The sequence below is a fragment of the Musa acuminata genome, chromosome BXJ3-11, assembly GCF_036884655.1.
Source record: "Musa acuminata AAA Group cultivar baxijiao chromosome BXJ3-11, Cavendish_Baxijiao_AAA, whole genome shotgun sequence".
NCBI lineage: Eukaryota > Viridiplantae > Streptophyta > Magnoliopsida > Zingiberales > Musaceae > Musa > Musa acuminata.
In genome coordinates, this window is record NC_088359.1 from 428,071 (window position 1) to 449,979 (window position 21,909).

Here is a 21,909-nt window from a genome sequence, read left to right on the forward strand (position 1 = left end):
TGATCGGTATAAAAAAAATAAAAATAAGGGTGTTTATTTAGAGTTTTCTATTTAGTGTTGCCACTTAATATCTTAACAATCTTCATAAAACGTAAAGATTATTTTCTAAATAAATAAATAAATAATAATAAAATATTAACTATTATTGTTACATCCTTTGAGTACGTCATCATGGGTCTATGCGTTAATAATCATACGCATCCTTTGAGTACGTTATCAGGAGTCTATGCGTTAATAATCATACGCATGTAGGTATCTTATTTATTTATGAGAAATCTTTAGTTGTATTCATCTTCAAATTCTCTCATTCAAGAGAGTCCTATTGACGAGAGAGAATGAGCTACTCTCCCACAACACGACGAGGATAAAGATTTTTCTCCAAATAAAGAAGGGCCTGCTAAGGAAGCCCAAACCCACGAGAGAGTCTCCAGAGCAGAGGAATAAATCCAAGTATTATCGTTTCCATCGGGATTATGAACACGATATAGAAGAGTGCTAGGATCTGAGGTACCAAATCGAGGAGCTCATAAGGAAGGGCCCCGCCCCCGAGGATCCATGGAAAAGCAGATTGACGTCATCTTCACAGGGCATGCTTCTAAAGATGAAAGCTCCTTAGGTTGGAAAGCCTATGCCCGAGACTTCTCAGGAAAAACCCCGAGAATCGAAGAAGGGCCTAGGATAATCTTCAGAGAAGAAGATGAGAGCCACTTGGACCCCACCCATGATGATGCTTTGGTAATCTCTGTTTGGATGGCCAACGCTCTTGTCAAGAGGGCGATGATTGACACTGGCAGCTCTACAGACGTGCTCTATCTCGACGCCTTCCGAAACCCGGAGTAGCCATGAGTGACCTATCTCTGATGATGTCCTCGCTGTTAGGATTCACAGGGGACCCCATCTTCCCCATAGGTATAGTAACCCTCCATGTCACCTTTAGCAAGGAACCCCGATCTAAGACTTTACCGGCCAAGTTCGTCATGGTGGACCTTCCTTCTGCATACAATGCCATCATTGGTAGCCCCCTCCTCAAATCGATTGAAGGTTGTGATCTCCACGTATCACATGGCAATCAAGTTCCCCACTCGGGACAACGTCACTTAAATAGGGGCGACTCTCGAGAATCCAAATGTTATTACATGACGATAGTTTCGCTTCCCAGGAAGAAAACAAAACCATCGAAATCCCAAGAGTCCCCTCGCCACAAAACCATGGAGGAAAGGGAGATGGCTCGTCCGCAAATGACCTTATGATTAGGAAGAGAGAATAAGGATAGCACTGGCACCACGAGGCTCCATTCAAGTCAATGGTCCACAGCCCCCTAGGGAAACATTTGGAAATGATCCATAAGAAAAGACCCTCATCGTAAGAAAAATAAATATTTTATTGATTATTGGGAGTACTGAGCCCTATGGGCATCACAAAGGAGGAGGCAAAGCGGGAGAAGAAGGGGTCACGGGGCAATCGTCAAATGGAACCTCTGTTAGAGCCGTTATTGAATTTCATATTTTGATGATGAAATTAATTGATGAAGTTAATTGATGAAGTTATGATCTAATGAGTGTTTGAGTGAAGTAGGACTATCTTCGATCATAGAAAGACAAATCGATCGATGCAAGATAATCAGATATTGGTCCTGAATGAATCATGTCAAAGATTGGATGTTGGGCCGAAGGATTGGTCGACGTGTTGAAAGATATACTTTGTGCCATGATTCGAGTATCGGAACAAAAGGATCGAACATTACACTAAGAAGATTAGATGTTGTGGGAGGTCAACATGCCAATGGATCGAGCAATATATCGAAAGAGAGAACGATGTGCCGAAGGTTCAAACGAAGCGTCGGATGAACCAATGACATGTCGGACAATATAAGATTTATCACTAAATACGTATAATATTTTTGTCAATAGAATCGTTGACATGAGGAGAAATAAAATTAAATATTTTACTTTTATAACGATAAGTATCCTAATATAATTTTTTAAAATATAAAATATAAAAAATATATATAATTAACCCGGAATATTTGATGAGATTGTACTAATACGATGCCCGTATCATAATTACATCACTACACTATGTGACAATAATATATCGGTTATCCACCGAAGTGACGTTTCAGTAACACACATGAACAACGCATCCCAATGATTCATAGTGTACAGGCATTACAGCAGTTTTGCATTATATTTTCTGCTACATTTAGGATGGAGTAAAACCTTCTTCTGTGTGCATGACAAGAAAGGTACATACCACAGTTTAAATCATAAGAACAGATCATCTTGATTAAAAATGAAATTTTGTGCTTTTGCTGCAACAGTTACTGAGGCAGTAATATCGAGCAAGAATAGAACATATGAACCATCCCTTCTGGTAAATAAAAATGATAACGACTATTGCTTAGTTGCAAATTTGATACTGCAGATCGATGATGTATAACAGAGAAGCGGCTATGGTTACATAAAAATCAGCATCGAAGAATGAAGCGCGCATGATGTTGGCACTCCGAGACTTGCTCATTCAACTGTACAGTTGGCAAGAGATTCCACAAACTTGCTTCGTCGTCAGCTTCATTAGTCAGTCAATATTGTCAACCTCCTGGCTGTTTTGATGAAGTCACTAGAAAACACAAAGATAAATGTCCATCAGCTTATGTTCTACAAAAACAGTGCATTCCAAATTTTCATGGAAAACCTACACTCCACTTTGTATATCTAGCAACATGCTCCAGGTGAAGGAACGTGCTCGCTTCATGAAATGTTCCACAAGAAGCATGGGATAAATAAAATGAATCTGAGACAAGAAAAAAAAGTCATAATTTGTTTCCTGAAGATAATGCCAGCTATGCAAACCATCTGGAACTTGTGCACCATTATCTTCAGGAAACAAACATCAAGGTAGGTATGTCTGCCAAATTGAGGCAGAAACACATAGGAAGAAAATGAAATAAAGCATTTGGAATCTTCCAGATCCCTTTCGGACAAAAATGACAGAAAGATAACACTAGAAACAGTGGGCATGAGTGGATGGCATCTTTAGCATATAATGAAAGAAATAGTCTTTCTGCAGATTGCAAAAAATTGGGATCAAGATCCTCACCAGAATGGTTCATCTCCGGTGTGTTTAATTGCACCAGCTGCATCCTTGTAAAGCACATGGCTCATTATCTCTGACTTCTCAATTCCAAACATGTCAGCAAGCGTCCCATATAATTCCTCATATGAACCAAAGACAGAGAGGTCAAGGGTGCGACCGACATCTTCTGATTGCATAAAAACCTTGCAATGCCCAGTCTCAAGACTGAGATCTGAATTTCGACAATTCCTGTAACATGGCCCCTTTTGACCTATTGCATATCCAGAGCCATCAGACACATTCATATTCTCAAGATTCCCGTCTGGTGAATTCTTTCCAGCAGCACCAATGGAGATTATGTTCTCAGGTTTGCTCAAAGATACCTGTTGTTCGGTGAGTATTGGCTGCCCAAAGAGCACTAATTGTGGTGGCTTTCTGTTACATGATTTCTTCAGGCTCTGAGAAGGATGACCAATTGTTAGCAAGCAAGATACATTGTTATCATGAAAGGTGGAATTGCTGACAATAACACCCGTTGATATCCTTGAGGGTGGGGTAGCATGATCAAGCCGGTGAAACCCAGCATGGAACAGGCCCGTCTGCAGTTTGTTAAGGTGGAGATCTGATAAAGATAAACCAAAATTTGCATGCCTGGCTCCCTGTATGCCTGCAGGAGCGCTGTCAGAAATACAACAAAAGATGCTGTCGCTAGGCCCAAGGGGGGTTCCAGGGACCATTGGAGTTGGAAAGTGACTTTCAAAGGGGAAATCAGGGTGTTGGGGTATCCGCGGTCTTTTGCTGGGTGGGGAGAAATGTGCAAGATTTAAGGCTGGCATGTGTGAGACCAGCTCAACTAGCCATGGGCTCACATGTTTCACATTCTGTAACAGGTCTGGTTCATCCCAAGTCACCTGCAAACCCATTTCCAGGGGTGATTAGCATTCTCGAATTGTAAACCTGAGATACACTCTGGGTAGAAAAGAAAGTTAAAAGGAAAACAAAGGGACATAGTTGAACTGTCAAGCAAGAAGCATCAGTTGTAAAATACAGAATCAAAAGAGTATCAATGCGCGACAGAAATTAAGGAAACACAATTTGAGGTCTCTAGGAAATTCATATATGTGACAGCAGATCAACCAAATTTCATTCATGACCATGAGTAGGACTCAAGATTATCCTTTACATGTTTATGAAAAGATAGCCATAATGGTACCATTTCTCAAATATATGCATGTGACTCAGCAGAATGATCCTATTTATTCATGAATGACGCTATTTTTCTCTACGGAAAGAAGTTTTACTCTATTTTATCTGCCAAAAGGAAGTTTTACTCTATTTTCCCTGCCAAAAATAAGTTTTCCAAAAAAGAACTTTGCCAAAAAAAAACAATTTTTATGTGAATACATTACCCACATATTAAAAACTCAAGTATTTCATGGGAATATGAGTTGTTAAAAGAAAGTCATTTTCCTGATGCCAATATATTCTAATACAACAACTACAACCTTCAGCCTTCAGGGTTACGACTCAGAACCACCACAGAAATATTATCATGTTCTTATTCTACCAACTAACCAGATCTGGGATCAAGTTTGCATTTATTTAAGCAGCACGGTTTTGTTGCCTATGAACAACTGGTTCAGATCATAAACACAATGTACATGTCAATTCCCAAGGATAAAAGTCCTATTATTTGCTATAATACCCCCATGGAGATGAAAGAGAACATGACATCTCTGTACTGCCATTGACAATGATAATATAACATTAGTACATGATAGAAATGATAAAGAACAAAATTATAGACATGAAATGGGTGTAAAACAAAGGGTAAAAAACACTTCATTCTACTCTATGCAACTAAGATGGCCAAGTGTTATAGTCAATCCCATCATAATAAAAGCTAAAGAAGTATATGACAAGATGTCCCTCGAGAATTTCTTCAGTATATCTTCATCAAAATAAGTATTTAGTCACCACATCAGATATTTCTTAGACAAGTAATCAAACAAAAGAACATGAATGTCAAACTGAAAGGAAAAACAAAGAAGATATACATACCAGCAACACTGTTCATGCAAAAAAAAGACTTCCATCAGAAAGTAATAAAGCAGCAAATGATAATCAGAGGAAACAGGAAGATTGAACATTTAGCTCGGTAGACACATGCATGCTGCATAAAAAAGATACCTGAAGAAGTCTCCATGGTGAATTAGGCCATCTTACAGGATCTGCAACCTCAACTGAAGATATAGTCCCCATGAACCAACTAATCCTTGATGAATCCTCGGTTTCAAAAGCCATCTTAAATCTCATCCCTGGTGACCACCGGGTCCTGATCGCTGCTGTCACTGCCGCAGCCTTCACACAGAACTCAGGCGTATTGGCTCTTGGGTAGTATACAACCTCAAAGGGATGCCCTCTAGTCGCAAAGGTTGCTGCTTCAACCACAGAAACTGCCGTCACTCGGCACCTTCCTCTCATACCCCTGCTCGAGGTAAAATTACCACCAGTACCTCTCATCAAATTGCTCTCTTCCTCCCTTTGGAAGACAGAGAATCCACCATAGCCAGAGACACCACTTCCACCCGGAGGATTCCACCCAGAAGGTGTCTCAGGGCCATCACCAACCCCACCTCTTTTGGCACGCCGGATCCCAATGCGTAGATCTCCGTTCTCTGCTCTGAGGAACACAATCGAATCCCCGGCCACCAGCTTCTTCTGGTTTACAAAGGTACTCCATCCAGTGGTGAGCAGGTGCCGGCGTGGTGTCCCCCTGTAAATATGCCTAAATTTCCAGACCTCGCCCTGTACATCCTTCACAATCACAGTCTGCACAGGGGGTTCCGCTGAGTAGTCCAACCTGGGGAAGATGGTCTCAGCACAATAGCGAGGGACTGAGAATCCACCACCATTGTTGGCATCCGATTGCGTCAGTGTCTTGGCAAAAGATGTAGGCTTTTCTTGCGAATCAATTCCGTTCATACCAAGATCCAAGCAGCCGTCTTCGCCACAGTCCAGCTCGCTGTTGCTGATGGGGACCATCTGGATCTTGGCAAAGACCTCATCCGTCTCCTTATCAGCCGTGAACTTGACTGCAGTCACCCTGCAGAGGATGAGAGGCGGTATCTGCCGAGAGGTCCCAAAGTCCACAACCCCTTGGGCGTGCTCAGCATGACCCTGGGGGAAGTAGTAGACCCTTGAATTCACGGCCGGCATCTGAACCATCCCGCCGGCGCAAGCATGCCAGAGCTGGGAGTCCAGGCATCGATCGTGGTCCTTCATCGATGGATTCACCGAAAGCAAGCGTGGGAAACAACAACTCTAACTAGTCTTGGGAGAATGCTGGGAACCGAAACAAATTTCTGTCAGTCGAGTAGGGAAGGAAAGAACCACCTTAATGACCTAAGAAGAAGAAATCAATGATAAATCTCTCACCTATCAAGCAAGCCAAGTCTTCATCTCCTCCACAACACAAGATTCCTTCTATCATTGGGATTCCTGAAACAAGGAATCACCATAAGGAATCAAAAAACATAGAGTAATCACCATGAACCGGAAATATCCAAATCGACACCCAAGCTGGAATTTTGATACCGGAAAAGAAACAGGAAACTTCAGACTCTTGGAAGTTGAGACCTAATGCCTGGCAGCTTACCTTGCTCAGGACGCGACTGGACAAAGGAGAAATTTCCGGCGCAGAATGGAGAACCAGAGAAATTCCTTTTTTCTTCTGCCAAAAATCTCCTCTCGAAGTCGATCAAGAGCGGCAACAAAACACCAAGAACCCTGTCTATCTCTACTCGATCAAAGTCTCTAAGAAAATCCAACCAGACACGTGTGTATAAACTCCACCACCGAGCTCAATTCACCACCTCGACTCAAACCCTGCTGCTTCGAAACCCTACAAAATCCAAAAATCCATTTTGCAGCAAAAAAATCTCAATCCTTACGCTTTCCTTCCCCACACCCCTCATCTCAACAAATCGAACAAATATCACGCCAAATACCAAATCAACAAAGAATAAAGAACCTATTCGCCAAAGAACACAACCCAAGATGCAATCTTGCCGCCAATTATCCCCCGATCACAGTGAAACTCTCCCCATCATAGCAAGAATCACGCAGCTCTCTCTCTCTCTCTCTCTCTCTCTCTCTCACACGCACACACACACACACAGACGCGATGAAAAGGCAACGAGGGGAAAAGAAAGGGGAGAGAGATAGAAAAGAATCTAAAACATTGCACTAAGAAATCAAATCAAATTGGCGTCTCCTATTCTTTTCTTGTGAGATTTCGATTCATGTGGTGTCCCTGCGATGCTGTAGCAGTGGAAGTGGGAGCACGGGACGAAGAGGAGGAGATCTGGTGTTTGTGCCATTCGACGCCACACCTTACAATAGGAAGGCTTTTAATCGACACGCGTCGCGGACTCCATCCCGGATCCTTTGTTCGGACGGCGCGATTCTGGAGGCCACCGTCGTCGTAAGTCCCCACCGATCCGCACAACGTGGAGACCCTCGCGCTTCCTGCTGCGACTTCCTCTCGTCTTTCCTCTCCATTCACCACATTGCCACTACCTGACCTCTTTCCCCAGCAAAGCAAAGCAAAGCAAGCTATCGTTTTTTTGGATTGCTTCTTAATTTAAAAGTAGCAACCTTGATTGATCAACAATGATGGACTGCATCAAGATGAAGCATGCAAGGATCTAAGATCCACATATATTTCTGAAAACAAAAAAAGAAAAGAAAAGAACAGTGATGATTGAGATCAATGGAGCCATCAGGCAGCGAATTCCATAGGCAGAAAGCATATGATCGATCATTAAGGCAGTATTATGATGGGAATATGGCTCTGAGGAGACAAAGACAACGGAAAGAGGATCGTTTGTATGTCAATCATTAGCTCAGGCTGGTCCATTCCCACGCTGTCTTAATTTAGGTCCTTCTCTCTACAACTTCCGGCCATTACTGCGCGTGCAGCACAATGCGATCACACCGACTGTCCTTCCTCCCCGGTCACAACCCACAAGTTGAGCCTCCCCCGCCTATCGTCTTGGTGTTCTCGGACTCTTCAACAGTGACATCCTTCGTCACGTTTCCCCTTCTTCACATCCCAACCTCATACAACCCAACCCACTGTGATCAAGCAACTTCACAGTCAAGCAAAAAGATGATCCACGTCATCCTTCATGGCACACTGTATACAAACCAAAGCAGTGGACTGGATTTCAGATGAGAGAGTTGTTTTTGGAGTCGATGCATGTGTCCCGTGAGCTGCGTGCCGCATGGGGGCAGCTAACGACAGCTTGCCTTGTGAAGGTAGGCGGATAATGACGTGCATGGAGGAAGAACACAAGACAACACATGGAGGAGGAGAGCTATCAAGTCCACAAATGGCCTCTATCTATTTATCCATCCATACTCGGCCTTGCCCTCATCGAGATAAACCGAGATCTGACATATTCCGGCAGAAAGAATTCATGAAGCAGAATCTGTACTACTTAAAATCTCCATTTTTGAAAGAGAAATCATTGAAAATGAAATATACTAATATATTATAATAAAAATAAAAAAGTATGATTTTATTTGAATATACTTAAATGCATGTCATTTCACATGGAGCAAGTTGATCACTAATGAATGGTGGAGTAGACATTGTTTGAATTCTGCTGGAAGTCAGAATCATCAGAGACCAAAAAGCAAAAGCATTTCCTGAGGCGTGTTTGCAGGGGAAACGAAAACTTTGTTTTTTTTTGAAAGAGAAGATCAATTTTTGTGTGTGTTTGTTTGTTCTTCTTATTAGAAATCCGTATCTAGTGATTAGATTTTGCGCTGCTAAAGATTTCTCAGGTCACATCAATGACTCAGTTTTCAGCTGCGATTCGGTGGTATCATCCAAAAATCCGGATATCTTTATGTCAGGTACATAACCTGCTTGAGTAGTTTACTCTGCAACTTGGCATGCATGTTCTTCCTGAGCTCACTCATCAGCAAAAGGCTTAATTCCATCATGCCTGACATTCCTAGGCATCTGAGAAACAATAGATGACAATGATATTAAATAATGTCTAGCTAATCCAGAGACAGAGAAGAATGGAGGATCCTGGGTGTGTCTTTGGAGCTTTGAGTCTCTCTCTCTCTCTCTCTCTCTCTCTACTTCCGGCATGAAGCATTAGTTCATGATCATCTCATGAAAACGAGAAGAGATGTAGCACAATCTTGTGTGTTAGCATTGGGATCGATGTTGGCCATGACTTAGCAGGAGGAGCAGGAAGAGAAAGTGGGTGGTGCATTTGCGATAGGTATTATGGCATTGATTTGTGTAAGGGTGGGAGATGAGTTGTTCATGTGGGACGGTCTGCCATCCCAGGAACAAAGATTCCGGGGTCAGAGTAGGAGCCCTCACAGCAAGGAGGACAGCACTCTCTCTCTCTCTCTCTCTCTCTCTCTCGGTGGTCAAGCATGCCTTGAAACAATCAATTCTGGCATAGAATATTTGCACATGATAAAGTACCCAAACATGTCAAGGGAGACCATCGGCAGATGTGTTTGTTTCACTCAATTCCTTAGGTAGAACATCAACATCCACAAGCCACCGAGTTCTTTTTACAATCTTTCTTCTTCCACTAACTTTTCTGGGGATGGAGTAGGTATCATCTGTTCTTCTTACTAAATTTTGATGAAGATAACTTAGACTTTGGGCATGATAACAAAATTAGGAGACAACTCTTAGCGTACCCTCTTATGCGCAAATTGCTTAATACACATGATTGAACATAAGTGCATGGGGAATGTGCCAAATTGAAAGAAGGGTAATCAAAAATAAAAGGGGGACAAATACAAGGTTCAAACTCATGGTATGTCATAGTATCATGATCAAACTTTTTTAATTGGTTTAATGGTAATCCTAAAAAGTTAAGATTGATAATAAAAGATCCAATCTAACTCTTAATGACAGAAGTCGAGAAATATGCTATTTAATTTCTTCTGAAATATGTTATTATTATAGAAGAGCTGTGTAAGCTAATATGTGGTTACCATGTGATTAAAATGTCTGTGGTTACCATGTGATTAAAATGTCAATGCGATACGATCGAAATGATACCATCGATATACTAAGATCATGAAGTTGACACATTTGCCATGTCGGATCAACAAACTCCACATAGTTGACATGTTGGTGCTATACAGACAATGACTCAATCCTATGTGGTAGACATGCCTAAATTATGAGACCAATGTGCCAATACTATATGACAATCAATAATGAGTTGTATGATCAACGGATAGGATTCTAATAGTCAATGGCACCTCAGTGCCATATGGTTAAAATTGGGGCCCCATATTATGATGCATTGATAACGAGCAAATCCCATATGGTATACACGTTCACCCCTTACAATCTCACATTTTGCAGCCAGCTAGTTACCCCTACCGTCAGATCCATACCACATCTCATGAGACTATGTAGTCCCAGGTTTAGCGTAGAGTCATGATGATTACAATTGAAATCAACACCCCATATTCCCATGAGCTACATGTCATATAGAAGTAACAATACTAAATATTCACTAGAAAAATAAGGGCTCACAAGTACATCAAGGACATTACTAAACTTACTCATTCAATCTATTCAACTAGCCTACTGATTTAAGCATTAGAAGGGTATTATTGGGAGTGCCCCAATGTAATTTTTGTAGAATTCAAAGGGTTGACGAAGGAGTTCCACTTGAGACCAGCTTGAGAAGTGGACCAAGTTGGATTCAAGTTGACTTACACCTCGGACAACCAAAAACTAACCTAATAGTTTGGCGTTAGAAGGATGACCAATTAGAATGCCTCAAGGGAACTTCACTATATAATTTTGGCCAAACCCCGAAGATCTAAATCCAAATAATCTGAGTCTGATTGTTCTATACGCGTCTTTGCCAAATCCCCCCATCCTAATGATTTCACAACTTGGGTAATTTAGATTGTCGACCGTACATAATCCATATTTTTAGATTCCTAACTCTACGCTATTCCGATGATTTTTTTAGGACTCAATGTTCAATCAACCACCTCTCCAATAGCTCATACCTTTAGCCTCCACAATAATGATCATCTTAGTCGAGACCTTGTACACTTTAGTCCAACAAGTATAGGTCCTAATTGGGATAGTCCAAACTGTAGTCCCATACCTTCCTCAACTGAGCCAATTGACCTAGCAAACATAACCTACTCCATTCACTCCATCATTCCCAGCTCTAGTTCCATCACCTGTTTTAATTCCTAGCCTCATAGTAGTGTTACGTCTAACTCAAGTCAACATACCACAAGAAGCACACTCCCCTCAACTAGTCTAAGTTCTAAATCCCCCACCATAAACAAAATATAAAATAAATTAGTTGCTCAATCGACCAAACTCATAATTGAACTTCAAGATCACCTCAATGAAACAAATCAAAGGTTAGAAGACATTCGTAAAGAAATAAAACAGGGGAAGCAATTGAAAGCTTAGTCATATTTGCTCTCTCCCTTCGTGAAATAAAAAATAAGGAGTCAGTTCCCTAGGGCTTTCAGCTCCCAACCTTAGATATATATGATGGAAAGTCTAACTCATTAGGGCATATAGTAGTATTTACTTCTCAGATAATGCTTTATGGGATCATCAACTTTCTCATGTGTCAGACCTTCCCAACAACCTTGAGGGGTACAACAAGAGAGTGGTTCGTCAAGCTCCCTCCCCATTCTATCTCCTTAATTTGGATACTTAGCAAGGGGGTTTGAACTCAACTTTATCATATATAAGCTCTCTAAAAAGTTTACTACTCTCCTAGCCATACACAAGGAAGAAAAAAAAATCATTGAAAAGTTATATTAGAAGGTTTAACGAGGAAGTCAAGATGGTTACTAACCTAACATTTTTTGTCCTATAAATGCTTATATCAATAGGCTACAATCGTTAAGATTTTTTTATCAAGTCATCACTCAACCTTTGATGACTCTACAATAAGCCAATTGATATTTTGCCATGGAATATGTGATCACCGAAAAAAGAAAGATGGAACTAATAAAGTCAGCAAAAGAAGAAAGGGTGTCATACTAGAATCATCCGGAAAGAACACACAATAATTCACTAAGGGGGGATTGTGTTCCTCCTCGACATGATTTCATGCCATTAAGCATATCTTATATAGAAGTGTTTATGCAAATTCAAGAAAAGGGATTCCTCCATATGCCTTGGCTTTTAAGGGCTACAGTATTGAGGAGGAATATGACAAAGTTCTATTGCTTTCACCAAGATAATGAGTATGACACTAAAAACTATTATATCATGAAGGAACAAATCAAGAAGTTAATTCAAAGAGGACATTTTAATAAGTTCCTTTATAAGACCCTAGAGACATGCCCTAAACCTTGAGGGCCTATTAAGAGGCAACTAGATGTAATCATCAATGGGCTAGCAATAGTGGGCTATAGCTCTTGTGCTTGAAAATTATATGCTAGGGAGTCTTAAATGAAGAGATTTTACCTCAGCAAGACCCACCAATTGTATTCAAAGAAGAAGAGGCAAAGCACCTTGATGACACATTAGTAGTCTCCCTTTGAATTGTAAATACTTTGGTTAAAAAGATCTTGATTGACATTGAAAGCTATATTATGATACTTTCCAAAAGATTGATCTAATAGCAATGGACCTCTAACCCATATCTTCAATTGTCATTAGCTTTACGAGGGATTCTATTACCCCTTTTGGGATTACTGAACTTTACATAATTATGATGATACAAATAGTTGTAATAGGACAAGAACCATGCATTCTAAAACAATCATGTGAAACAGGCGCAAGTGCTTGCTCTTCCACAATCGGCAATCCTACCCAACTTGACCACACCAACACATGGCTGTGCTTCACTGATCGGCAATGTGCATAGTTACGTTAATAGATTAGTAGAAATCATGTGATCTCGTTCCGAGAGCATCTGCGGCAGTGGAAAAGTGCGCAGTCCTGCGTAGGATTAGGCTGTATTATTAAGATTCACGCGATCTGCACGTGCCATCATGTCTACCTATTAAAGGCACCCGAAGCTTTCCACCCCCATTCGCTTACTCATTTGCTATCCTTCTTCTTCGTCGCCGTCGTCGTCCTCGGAGCTCCAGATATATCGCTGATGGCGGACGAGGGCACGGTCAATTGCATCGATATTCTTGTGGCCATCCTCCTCCCCCCACTGGGCGTCTTCCTCAAATTCGGATGCCAGGTATTGATAAGCTCAACATGCACGCACGTACGCACGTAGGCCTCTCAGAGTGCCTACTGCGCTCAAGCTCTTCTTCTTCTTCTTCTTCTTCTCGTGAATTTATTTAAGAGCTGCAGAGAGAAACATATATAAATATGCTCATCTGTGCTATGATCTAAGAACTGATCTTTATCTATTCAACTGGCAGGTGGAGTTCTGGATCTGCCTGTTGTTGACCTTGTTTGGGTACCTCCCGGGGATCATCTACGCTGTGTATGCCATCACCAAGTAAACTCGTGCTTCTCCCCCCTGCTTCTGCTGAAGGTAACGCAATATTTCATCCTTTGGTTTTTTGGTATGCTACGAATATAAAATCTAAAGGAGATATGCTTAATCACCTTCTGCAGGGAAATGGTAGCTGTGAACTGCCATCCCAGTTTGCGTTTGATTGTTGTGTTGCTGTGTTAATTGATTGCTGTATGTGCTGCTCTTGATGTAAAGTAGAAAGACCTGTCATCAATAAATGAAGCGTTGAGTTTGGTGTGATGGAATTGGATTCCATTCTCCCTTTCCCATAGCACTTTTGTTTAAAGTGTCAGGATAAAGTCACAGGTATAAAAGGCAGAATATATATGAGGCATCAAACTCTTCATCTAAACTACTTTTACAGCAGGAAATGAACAGCGATTTGAGGAACAATGCTTTGCTGTTCGTACTTCATCCCTTTTCCATTGACCACTCGTCTTGCTCATATCCAAGTTGCATTCATGGTCCTAGTTTTGTGTTCTCTATCACCTAACTGATAAGGCAAGCATTAAAATGGAAGTCTCCTTAATTAACAGCAGCTCAAAAATATGTAATTATTATTAGTAGCTTTCTACCGACATAGGATCACTCGACATACTGCAACATGAAAGGTTGGCTTCAACAATATGAGCACCTGATATTTGGTACTAGTGGGAGTTCATGAATAACACAGTTGGCAATATATACAGAAACATAGAATGGCAAGCGCAAAGCAGAACTTTAATGTCTACTGATAATGATTTGCTAACTTGGCAAATTTTTAGATAATCCATGTTGGCAGATACTAATTCAGCTGATGTTCAATGATATCTCCATTTCAAGTCGTCCTCCGACTGCAAGAACAAAGTTATGTTTCACCAGCAATGGAAGTAGATATATCTTTCTTTCTGCTAGGAGGTGACATTAGTGGTTATGAGACTTAGTGTTTTGGAAATGTGCCAAGGTGCTCGAGCGAGGCGAGACAAGACAAGGCCTCACACAATGGCTGAGTGCCATACTTCAGTGAAGTGTTGTTTGGGTGCTCACCTCACCCAAGCATCAAACTCCTCATGTGAGCACCGGGTTTGTGAACTAGATTGTCACCTGTATCAATTGAACTAAGTGTTATTGGCTCAATCGAACCAACTAAACACCTTAAACAAACCCCTCCCTCAGTACGACCCTAACACACCTCTGCTCCGTCATTGTTGCCTTCATGTGCAACTCTCTCCATCATCGATAAATAGATATGATACTTTCTTTGTCATCGATGGATAGGTCCAACGTTCCCACTGCTATAGCAATTTTGCATAGTTCCCCTCCACGCTTTGTATGCAGCCCACTTTATTATCAAGGGATGGGTCCGTAGCTTCCTCCATCACCAACAAACACATGCAAAGCTTCCTCTGCCCCTGATGTTGTTGTTCATAGCTTTCTTCGTCATTGTTATCGTCATCCGCATCTTTCTCCGTCACCGTTTATAACTTTCTCTGCTACTATTATCATTGTTTAAAGGTTTCTTCCTCACCGTTATCCTCTTCTTTCTCACTTTCCATCATCGATTAGAATTGTTAACCCTATTAATCTTATTTAGAATTACTAATCCCTATTTAACACTATTAATATATAATTTATTTAAAATTATTATTAATTTTTAATTTAATATTATATTTTTATTTATAATTATATTATATATTTTTATATTTTAATATTTTAAAGTGTCTCTCTTCCTTTAGTGACACCTACGTGAGTGCCTACGGCCTTAGTATCTTCAACAAGAGTCTCACAGGGGCTATTAAGATCAAAGGCAACCACTTTTGGAAATGATAAGAATAGTGCGCAAGATGTATTCTAGTCAATTTGAACAATATATCAACTCTAATAATAGCAACTTAGACCATCAATTAGTCTAAGAATTAGGTGATGTCCGGCGGATGAGTGATACGGAACTGCATCTCCATGGTCTCCGACGAAGACTTCCCCGCCTGCGGACTCCGGTGAGCTTGGCGCAGAAGAGGAGAGCAGGTCCTCGGAATCTTCTCGCTAGGAGCGGAACAAATGGATCTGAGGGACGAACTTTAGTGGGGTCTACATTTTGAACGGCTCTAATATCGAAGTGGAAGATTCTAGATGAAGATTTTCTTGGACAGGATCCGTGCTAAAAGAGTCCCAACGGTTCCGCACTACCTGAACGGGTCCCACAGTCTTCCCTCTGGAACTGAACCGGCGTCGACGACACTGGTACACGAGGGGGTAAGTTTGGAGAGGGTCTCCCGCAGATTTCTCGTTAGGTCGGGGACTTAAGCTCAATGTTTTTTTGACACGTATTTCTTAAGATCCGGGCAAGCTGATGGCCCCGGTGGGCGCCACTCATATCCGCTGACACTTACGCAATAAAACCCTCCTCTCGCCCACCTCACCGTTGCACGAGTTCAAACCCTAATCCTAAACCCCTCCCCTCCCTCGCCGCTATGACCTCGCCACCGCCGCCGGGCGAGATCGCCTCCTCGCATCCCACTACCACCGAGAAGAAGAAGACGAAAAGCAAGGAGGACAAGAGGTCCGCCGCCAACGGTGGAGGAGACCAGGAGAAGGATTACTTCATCAAGCCTCAATCTTTTACTCCGGCCGTCGACACCTCTGACTGGCCAATCCTTCTCAAGAACTACGACCGCCTCAACGTCCGTACCGGCCACTACACGCCACTGCCCGCCGGACACTCCCCGCTGAAACGGCCCCTCGCAGAGTACCTCCGCTATGGCGTCCTCAACCTCGACAAGCCCTCCAACCCTTCGTCCCATGAGGTCGTCGCCTGGATCAAGCGCATCTTCCGCGCGGAGAAGACCGGCCATAGCGGCACCCTCGACCCCAAGGTCACCGGCAACCTCATCGTCTGCATTGACCGCGCCACCCGCCTTGTCAAGTCCCAGCAGGGCGCCGGCAAGGAGTACGTTTGCGTCGCTCGCCTCCACTCTGCTGTACCTGACGTCGCCAAGGTCGCCCGCGCCCTCGAGACCCTCACTGGCGCAGTCTTTCAACGGCCCCCGCTCATCTCCGCTGTCAAGCGCGAGCTCCGCATCCGGACCATCTACGAGAGCAAGCTACTGGAGTACGACCCCGACCGGCACCTGGTCGTCTTCTGGATCTCCTGTCAGGCCGGGACCTATGTACGTACTCTTTGCGTCCACCTCGGGCTGATCCTTGGGGTCGGAGGGCACATGCAGGAGCTGCGGCGGGTGCGCTCGGGGATCCTCGGCGAGAAGGATAATATGGTGACCATGCATGATGTGTTGGACGCCCAGTGGACGTATGACAATTTCCAGGACGAGAGCTACTTGAGGCGAGTGGTCATGCCATTGGAGGTGCTGCTGACCAGCTACAAGAGGCTGGTTGTCAAGGACTCTGCAGTGAATGCTATTTGCTATGGAGCCAAGCTGATGATTCCTGGACTTCTGAGATTCGAGAATGATATTGACGTTGGGGAGGAAGTGGTGCTGATGACCACCAAAGGTGAGGCGATTGCTCTGGGGATTGCTGAAATGACAACCGCGGTTATGGCAACTTGTGATCATGGATCGGTAGCAAAGATAAAGAGAGTGGTGATGGATCGGGATACCTACCCCAGGAAGTGGGGTCTGGGGCCGAGAGCACTGATGAAGAAGAAGATGATCACGGAAGGCCTGCTGGATAAGCATGGGAAGCCGAATGAAAAGACACCATCTGAGTGGCTCAGGAATGTGGTGCTTCCAACAGGAGGGGATTCAATGGTTGCCAGCCTTGCTGCAGCACCAGAGCCTGCGGTGGTGCAGAAGGAAGACATAGTGATTGAAGAAGTGAAAGAGGATAAGAAGAAGAAGAAGAAGAAACACAAAGACAGGGATGATAAAGATGATGATGGTGAAGGGCGGAAGCATAAGTTGGAGGATGCTGGAGAACTGCCTGCTTCTAAGAAGGTAAAAGTAGAGGAAATTCAAGAAGCCGTACTGGAAACTGAACCAAAGAAGCTGAAGAAGGTGAAGGATGAGGTTGTGGAAGCACTGGAGGAGGAGAAAAGCGAGAAGAAGAAAAAGAAGAAGAAGAAGAAGGATAAAGAGAGAGAAGAAGAAGAATTAACTGATGAGGAGAACATTGCAAATGAAAGAAAGAAGGAAAAGAAACATAAAAATAAAGCAGGTTCTTCTGATGAAGAGAAGTTAACAGAGGACAAAGAGAAACAGAAGAAGAAGAAGAATAAGAAGAAGAAGAATGAAGAGGACAAGCTTGGTGAAGAAACTGGCAGCTTAACTGGCAACAATGAAGAGGAAGAGAAAAGTGAGAAGTTGAAAAAGAAAAAGAACCGAAATGCAGAAGAAACAGCGGCATGAGCAAGCAGAGGATATCATTTTGGGGATGCACTGTAGAGCAGTTCAGTTGGACTGCCCATGGTAATTGAATTGCATTGTATTCTCGAAGATCTGTTTGTCATTTCTGCAAATCAGAGTAATGTATGATGCAAGGCACATGTTATGGGCCATAGATTTTGATTTCTCTTTAAATGCTTTCTTTTTATAAATTTCAACATCATGTGCTAGTGAAATGAGTTATATTTATCATGTTGAGATGTCAAAATGCTTTGTACTTTTCAATTAACTGGAAACAACTCATATTCTACTTCTCAAGCATGATGATTAAATTCGTTAGGTATTGTTAATTGTGATTGTAGTGTTTGTTTCCAATCACCTACTCTTATTGTTGGAGAAATAAATCATTAGAACATATCCTTAGATTGTGAACATAATGTTCTTATTTCTGTTAGAGTGAAGGTTCTCATTTTCGACTCCTGCATTATACTAAATTAGTTTTTTTTGTAATGGTAATCCCCCTTATCTAGCAAAAATTGTTTTCTCTGGTCCAGATTGAATAATTTCATTGGTTGAATGGTCTGTATTCTAGCAGTATCAAAGTTGATCAGTGGGTGTAGATTGGATGCTCAATTGTATTTTTGAAGAGCAAATATTGAGTAATATATGCATAATCTTTTGCTACTACCTAATGATCGACTTGTGAACAAAGTTAATTAATTGTTTTATCCTTTGTTGTAGTGTATTGTAACCTTACTTTTTCTTCCCTGTTTCTCTCTCATAGACAACAATAGTATCCAACCATAGATCCTTTTTGCTAGCTGGTGAAAATAACCAAAATCAGTACTGTACTGTAGTGATTAGTCTATCCTCTGTTATCATGTCATTTTAGTCGATCCAATATCAAAAAGTATCATCAGCTTAAGATAATGTACGAAAGTAGCATTTCTTATTTGCAGCTCTGCATTTTTGCTCATCGTCACTTGGTTTTCTACTTCACAGACATGCTTGTTTATTTCATGATGAACTTCTATTGCTACTAGTTGGATGTCTGGACTGTGGATGTAAATTTATGATGTCTCTTTTTTTGTGAAGGATATGATGATTGCAAACATGAACATCGATCCGGCATGGGAGTCATTGATGATATGGTGTTTGGGCCTTGACGAGGAAGATGTGCAACGTTTTAGTGCATGATCTGGAATTAAGAATTTGTAGTGTAGGAGGTGGTCTTTGATCCATCCGTGCACTATAGAAATTGAAGTTTTACTACTACATTGATTGATATTTTCCGACAATTGGGCAGAGGTTCTGACTTAATTGGTTATCTTCAGTATTTTCTTTATTTGGTTGAGAAAATTATCATAGGCGATATTCTTATAAAAAATATATTTTTTAATTTTTTTCAAAAAAAATGTCTTTTTTTGTTTTTTTTGTGAATTTGAAAATAGAAATCTCATCTACCTCAATTTTATCATTGGTGGATAATAAAAAAAACAAAATCACATAAGCTTATTCCCAACTTCTCCATTCTTGAAGAAAAAAAATAGATAACTCCATTGTTGAATTTGTAACGATCTTAGAATAACTATCCCATATGACAAAGAATTATTCACATTATACCAAATAATTAAACATTGGCGTATATATCTCCTATGGAAGGAGACGATCATCTACATCAACCATTGATCGCTTAAATATTTTCGAATACAATCCAAAATACAGAAAGCATAACACATGTAGCAATTCAATCAAGTACAAAACGAGAGTGCAAACCAAGTTAGCTAATATGTTATTGCGATCATCCTCGATCACGAGTCTTTGCTTATTTGTGCATATGCAGGTCATACGCAGGTCATACGTAGTTTTTACGAGGACTATGCAGACATATACATAAAAGACCCATAATCCAAAAATATCATGGAGAAAGCAAAAGCAAGAACTAAATTTGAGGAGGACTATGCAGACATATACATAAAAGACCCATAATCTAAAAACATCATGGAGAAAGCAAAAGCAAGAACTAAATTTGAGGAGGACTACTTTACAAAGGTACTTAGCTTTGAGTACCAAAGAAAACATATCGTGTGAATTAGATAGGAGAAGCATACTTTTCGAAAGTCGTAGGACACTTTAACATAAACAAGACTTTGATAAACTTGCAATGACATATTTATTGGCTGTGGATGTAGTAAGATATTGCTTGGTTTGTATGAGGGTCAATCGATCAAAAATTAGAATTATATTCTCCATTATCCGTTCCATCGTAAAAATGAGGGGGCACAACATTCTTTATGATGGTAGTTAGGTTCTAAAAGATAATGGTGCTTATGCCTCATAAGAAGATAACTACTAGAGAAGGAGTACTCACTGATTATTCTTCTAACTACTAGAGGAGGTGATGAGGAAGAGCTCCAACATGGGCAATCTGGCCTCATGCGCCGCCGTACCTTTGGTCATCGATCATGGCGCCGGCGACGAGGGGTACCACTCCGACGGTGGCATCCTCCAGTCCGCCACCGGGAGGAGGAGGAGGAGATGCCAGGAGCGAAAGAGAGGTTCGTCAAGATGGTCTCTCTTGATCTTCTCTCCTCATGTTGCTCCGCCATTATATTTGAAACATAGGGCAAGAATATTACATCTTACAAAATCGATCGGTTGAGCGAATTAGTGGTCAATTTCATGACAATGAACTGGTAAAGAACGATGATTGATGGTTCATTTCTGAGATGATCCAAGATATTACCAATGTGTTTTGTGCGTTGCCCATTGTTTTCTTCTCTTTTTTTTGTCAGTTTATAGATGTGAGTCAATCGCATAGAAGTCACAAGCTACTCCAAAAAGGAAACAATAACACATGGAATGCCTAACTCCTTTCTTTCTATGACTACACTCCGTTCCTTGTAAAATCTCCACAAGTTTCATTGTCAGACCAAATTATTCATTCAAGATATCTTGCGATGTTTTATCTTTACAATCGAGAAGCTCTTTCATCGTAATCGTAATCGGTCCTCAAGGTTTCAGAATGGGAGGGGGAAGAAAAAGCTATGGAGGATCAAAGAAAGGAAAAGCTTGTTATGTGGTCAAATCTTCGTTAGTGTTGTGGATAAATTGATCGAAAGACGTTCAATTGACATCTACAGTCGTAGATTCTGTACTCTTACTTGATTCCCTAATGAGCTTGTATTGTTCTTCCTGAAGATTCAATGCATGTGAGATGCTGGAGAGGAGCAGGAACGGCGAGATCATATTTGCAGAGGATTCCATCAGCAGAAACCAGTGGGAGTCCTTCCTGTGCATGCTGGCCAAAGCTGTGCAGAACAAGTCCAGCATCAAGCACAAAGGCTTCCTGTCCATAGTCTTCCATTGCTTGTCATCGTATCGGGATGCGTCTTCGCTTATCTTGTGAAAGCAGAGGATCATGGAATCCGAATAGTTAAGTCTTCTTCCGCAACCATCTCTTTCTCTAGTCTTACCTTACCAAAAAGAAATCAGTCATGGATCATCGAGAAGAACAGATCTCTATAGAAGATCACTTATCACCTTCAAACTTTAGCAGCATTGTTCACTTTTAGCTTTTGATTAAACCTAATGCATTTTTTGTTTTTTGAGCTAAAGAATTATATCATGGTGCTGCAGGTCCTTTTTCAAAATCAGCAGTTAATTGTCATGCTGGGTGCAAGACATCAATGTCCAATGTGGTTATGTCAATCTGCATGATGTTGGTCTTGCTCTTCTTGGCACCTCTCTTCAACTACACTCCCCTGCTGGCTCTATCTGCCATCATTGCTGTTGCCATGATTGGGCTTATCGAGTATGAAGAAGCTTATCGCCTCTTCGAGGTGGACAAATTTGACTTCTTAATCTGCATGTCTGCATTCTTTTTCTACATTTATGGTGATGTATTTTGACTGTTAATGTTCTCCTATCGACTATTTGTAGGAGTTTGATAGTATTTATTGTCTTCTCCAAAGATTAATAAT

At 41.5% G+C, this 21,909-nt stretch overlaps 3 protein-coding genes across 4 annotated transcripts; 2 read left to right on the plus strand and 1 right to left on the minus strand.

The window, feature by feature from the left end:
- Positions 1 to 2,258: 2,258 nt before the first annotated feature.
- LOC135653185 (auxin response factor 22-like) lies at positions 2,259 to 7,687 on the minus strand. 2 transcript variants are annotated; one of them, XM_065174819.1, is made up of 6 exons: positions 7,109 to 7,687; positions 6,734 to 6,979; positions 6,514 to 6,576; positions 5,266 to 6,420; positions 3,100 to 3,986; positions 2,259 to 2,619 (listed from the first exon to the last, which is right to left on the minus strand). In XM_065174819.1, exons 4-6 carry the CDS (start codon positions 6,358 to 6,360, stop codon positions 2,574 to 2,576), a joined length of 2,028 nt encoding a protein of 675 aa, XP_065030891.1. In that variant the 5' UTR covers positions 6,361 to 6,420; positions 6,514 to 6,576; positions 6,734 to 6,979; positions 7,109 to 7,687; the 3' UTR covers positions 2,259 to 2,573. The 2 variants fall into 2 exon arrangements, with proteins under 2 accessions (XP_065030891.1, XP_065030890.1); XM_065174818.1 differs by having other exon boundaries at positions 6,734 to 7,687.
- Positions 7,688 to 13,179: 5,492 nt separating this feature from the next.
- On the plus strand, positions 13,180 to 13,847 carry LOC108951701 (hydrophobic protein LTI6B). The gene is made up of 3 exons (XM_018820482.2): positions 13,180 to 13,322; positions 13,510 to 13,625; positions 13,709 to 13,847. Exons 1-2 carry the CDS (start codon positions 13,233 to 13,235, stop codon positions 13,591 to 13,593), a joined length of 174 nt encoding a protein of 57 aa, XP_018676027.1. The 5' UTR covers positions 13,180 to 13,232; the 3' UTR covers positions 13,594 to 13,625; positions 13,709 to 13,847.
- Positions 13,848 to 15,997: 2,150 nt separating this feature from the next.
- LOC103970069 (H/ACA ribonucleoprotein complex subunit 4) lies at positions 15,998 to 19,271 on the plus strand. Its single transcript, XM_065175448.1, has 2 exons — positions 15,998 to 18,010; positions 19,022 to 19,271. The coding sequence occupies exon 1, from the start codon at positions 16,058 to 16,060 to the stop codon at positions 17,948 to 17,950; it is 1,893 nt and encodes a 630-aa protein (XP_065031520.1). The 5' UTR covers positions 15,998 to 16,057; the 3' UTR covers positions 17,951 to 18,010; positions 19,022 to 19,271.
- The last annotated feature ends 2,638 nt before the right edge of the window (positions 19,272 to 21,909 follow it).

Bases quoted from the DNA above. Each gene is read 5' to 3' on its own strand.
- LOC108951701 (XM_018820482.2), top strand. From the start codon at position 13,233: ATGGCGGACGAGGGCACGGTCAATTGCATCGATATTCTTGTGGCCATC. The intron at 13,323-13,509 runs GTATTGATAAGC...TTCAACTGGCAG, and splicing joins TCCTCAAATTCGGATGCCAG to GTGGAGTTCTGGATCTGCCT.
- LOC135653185 (XM_065174819.1), bottom strand. From the start codon at position 6,360: ATGAAGGACCACGATCGATGCCTGGACTCCCAGCTCTGGCATGCTTGC. The intron at 3,987-5,265 runs GTATCTTTTTTA...ATGGGTTTGCAG, and splicing joins CACCATGGAGACTTCTTCAG to GTGACTTGGGATGAACCAGA. The intron at 2,620-3,099 runs GTGAGGATCTTG...TGTGTTTTCTAG, and splicing joins ACCGGAGATGAACCATTCTG to TGACTTCATCAAAACAGCCA.
- LOC103970069 (XM_065175448.1), top strand. From the start codon at position 16,058: ATGACCTCGCCACCGCCGCCGGGCGAGATCGCCTCCTCGCATCCCACT.